Source organism: Chlorella variabilis (genome assembly GCF_000147415.1).
Source record: "Chlorella variabilis unplaced genomic scaffold CHLNCscaffold_183, whole genome shotgun sequence".
In the NCBI taxonomy this organism is placed as follows: domain Eukaryota; kingdom Viridiplantae; phylum Chlorophyta; class Trebouxiophyceae; order Chlorellales; family Chlorellaceae; genus Chlorella; species Chlorella variabilis.
This window is the reverse complement of record NW_005434937.1, coordinates 1,341-3,740: the sequence shown is the minus strand read 5'-3', so window position 1 is coordinate 3,740 and position 2,400 is coordinate 1,341. Positions and strand designations below refer to the sequence as shown.

General features: G+C 26.3%; 2 protein-coding genes across 2 annotated transcripts; both read left to right on the top strand.

The window, feature by feature from the left end:
• Positions 1 to 518: 518 nt before the first annotated feature.
• CHLNCDRAFT_15925 (hypothetical protein) lies at positions 519 to 1,067 on the top strand (the record flags this gene model as incomplete). The annotated part of the gene is made up of 2 exons (XM_005842621.1): positions 519 to 583; positions 734 to 1,067. Coding segments are annotated over 2 exons (399 nt in total), but the record flags the coding sequence as incomplete, so codon positions are not given.
• A 1,088-nt stretch (positions 1,068 to 2,155) lies between these two features.
• On the top strand, positions 2,156 to 2,344 carry CHLNCDRAFT_28998 (hypothetical protein; the record flags this gene model as incomplete). The annotated part of the gene is made up of 1 exon (XM_005842620.1): positions 2,156 to 2,344. A coding segment is annotated over one exon (189 nt), but the record flags the coding sequence as incomplete, so codon positions are not given.
• Between the last annotated feature and the right edge of the window lie 56 nt (positions 2,345 to 2,400).

Sequence of the window (2,400 nt, the reverse complement as noted above, 5' to 3'; positions counted from 1 at the left end):
AACAAGTGTGCTAATTTAAAAATAATGTAATCATTAATTTATAAAAAGATTATTTAATAATTATGAATACGATTAATAAAATTTGGGATCAAAAACAATTCCAAGCACTCAAAAACCCTTTCACTCCTAAATACAAGTATGGGCTTGAATTTACTTCCAAATTTGGAAACAAATTGAAGAATGGAACAAATTCTAAAAAGAGTTCATTTTCTAATTCTTTAAATTTTTTTTCATTTTGTACCAAAATAGAAGAACCTGTTCTCTTTTTCGAAAAAAAGAACGACCCGTTTATTACAAAACGACCATTGACTTTCTTTTTTTCGAAAAAAAGAACAACTGGTGATTCTTTTTTTCAAAAAAAAGAAAGTCATCACCTCTATTTTGGAACTCATGGTACTAAACTTAAAAAATTTTATAAAATTTCACAAAAAATCAAACAGACTATTGACAATAATAATAAAAGAACCAATGATTTAAATCTAGCAAAAAATACAACTGATTTTGATCTTTTTTTTAAAAAATTCACCAATTTATTAATGATTGATGGCAAAAAGATAAAAGCATCTAAAATTCTTTTTAATATGTTAAGAATTTTAAAAAAAAGACTAAAAAAAGATGTTCTCTTTGATTCCAAATTCGACCAATTTGGAAAAGAAAAAGAAAATGGAAACAAAATTGAAAAATTGGAGAAAGATAAACATAATTATTCTAATAAAAAATTAGAAAATTTAAGTATTAAAGAAATTCAATCAAATTTTACACTTTTACGTGTAATTTCAAAAGCTCTTGAAAATCTTGTCCCAAATTTGGAGGTTCGTAAAGTTAGGGTTGCTGGATCTACGTACATTGTTCCTGCAGTTTTATCAAAAAAAAAACAAGAAACCTTAGCTTTAAAGTGGATTATTGAATCTGCAAAAAAAAGACAAAAAAATTCAAAATTAGAATTTTCAGTATGTTTGGCGGATGAAATGTTAGAAGCTTCTCGTAAATCTGGACAAGCTCGACAAAAAAGAGATGAATTACACCGTTTAGCGCAAATGAATCGTGCTTATAGCCGTTATCGCTGGTGGTAAGTTTAGTTTTTTTTATTCCATTTGGTCCAAAAGACCAAATGGAATATTAAAGACATAGAGTCACTATGGTTCCGAATTAGAAGAATGGTTTTCTCCATTTGGTTCTTTTTTTTTTTTAATAGAAAAAAAAAGAACCAAATGGAAATAAATTTGACAAATGGTTCCAAATTATTCTAATTTGGAAATGAAATAATTCTTCTAATTTATTTTTATTTTTTCTTAAAAACCCGAACAAACCGAAACAATTCTTCAAAATTGGAAGTGAAACGAAGAAAAATGGTTGGGTAACATAAAGGTAATGTGCGGGATTGCAAATCCTAAAATGGCAGTTCGAATCTGCCCCTAACCTCAAAAAAATTCTATTGGACTTTTTGGTTCTTTTTTTGTCAACGGTCTTCAATTTACTTCCAAATTTTTTAAATTTGGAAGTAAATTGAAGAATGGAGCTGATGACTTTTCAATTACATGTTATTGGAAATTTACGGTAACCAAATTACCTGAAAGAATGTGACATCTGGTTCCATTTTCTTTATTATTGTTACAATAATAAAAAAAATGGAAATGAAGAAGATATCTTCTGACTCTATAGAATCTAGAATTAGGTATTTAGTTTAGTATCTCAAGTTTTTTAGATTTTGTATACTTATGTATTGTAATTATTAATAAAAAAAGTCTTTTAACTTACAATAAACTTTTTTTTTCCTTTTCCAATTATCTAAGTGATTGATTATTCCAATTGGTTCCAAATTAGAAGAATGGTTGTTCCATTTTTTAAGAAAAAATGGAAATAAATTCTATGAATTAATTTCAAATTCTTCTAATTATTTCCAAATTTGTCAAATGGTTCGGTTCCAAATTAGAAGAATTTGGAAATAATTAGAAGAATTTGGAAATGAAGTGAACCATATGGAAAGAAATTCATAAAATTATTTCCAAATTAGAAGAATTTGGGGGTAAAATGAACAGGTTCGCCTGTTCGGAATTCTTAAAACAAGGACCTTGTTTTTGTGTTGTAAAGAGAAAGTGTTACTGATAAATTGTAAGTTTTTTTTCTAAAAATTAGATTCTTTGTTCAAAATTTTATGTTATTCAATATTCATGATGAATCATTAATTACGCTATCCACTACTTATAAAACATTTTTGTTTGACAATGATTTTCAATTATTATTTCCCGAAATTTTTTTGGTAGTAGCTGCAATTTTTTTATTAGTCTATGGTGTGATCTTTAGTACTTCAAAAAACAAAAATTATCCTTTACTTTTGACTAATATTAGTTGGCTCTCTCTTTTGGCTTGTGTTTTATACATTTCTTTTATTATTAAATA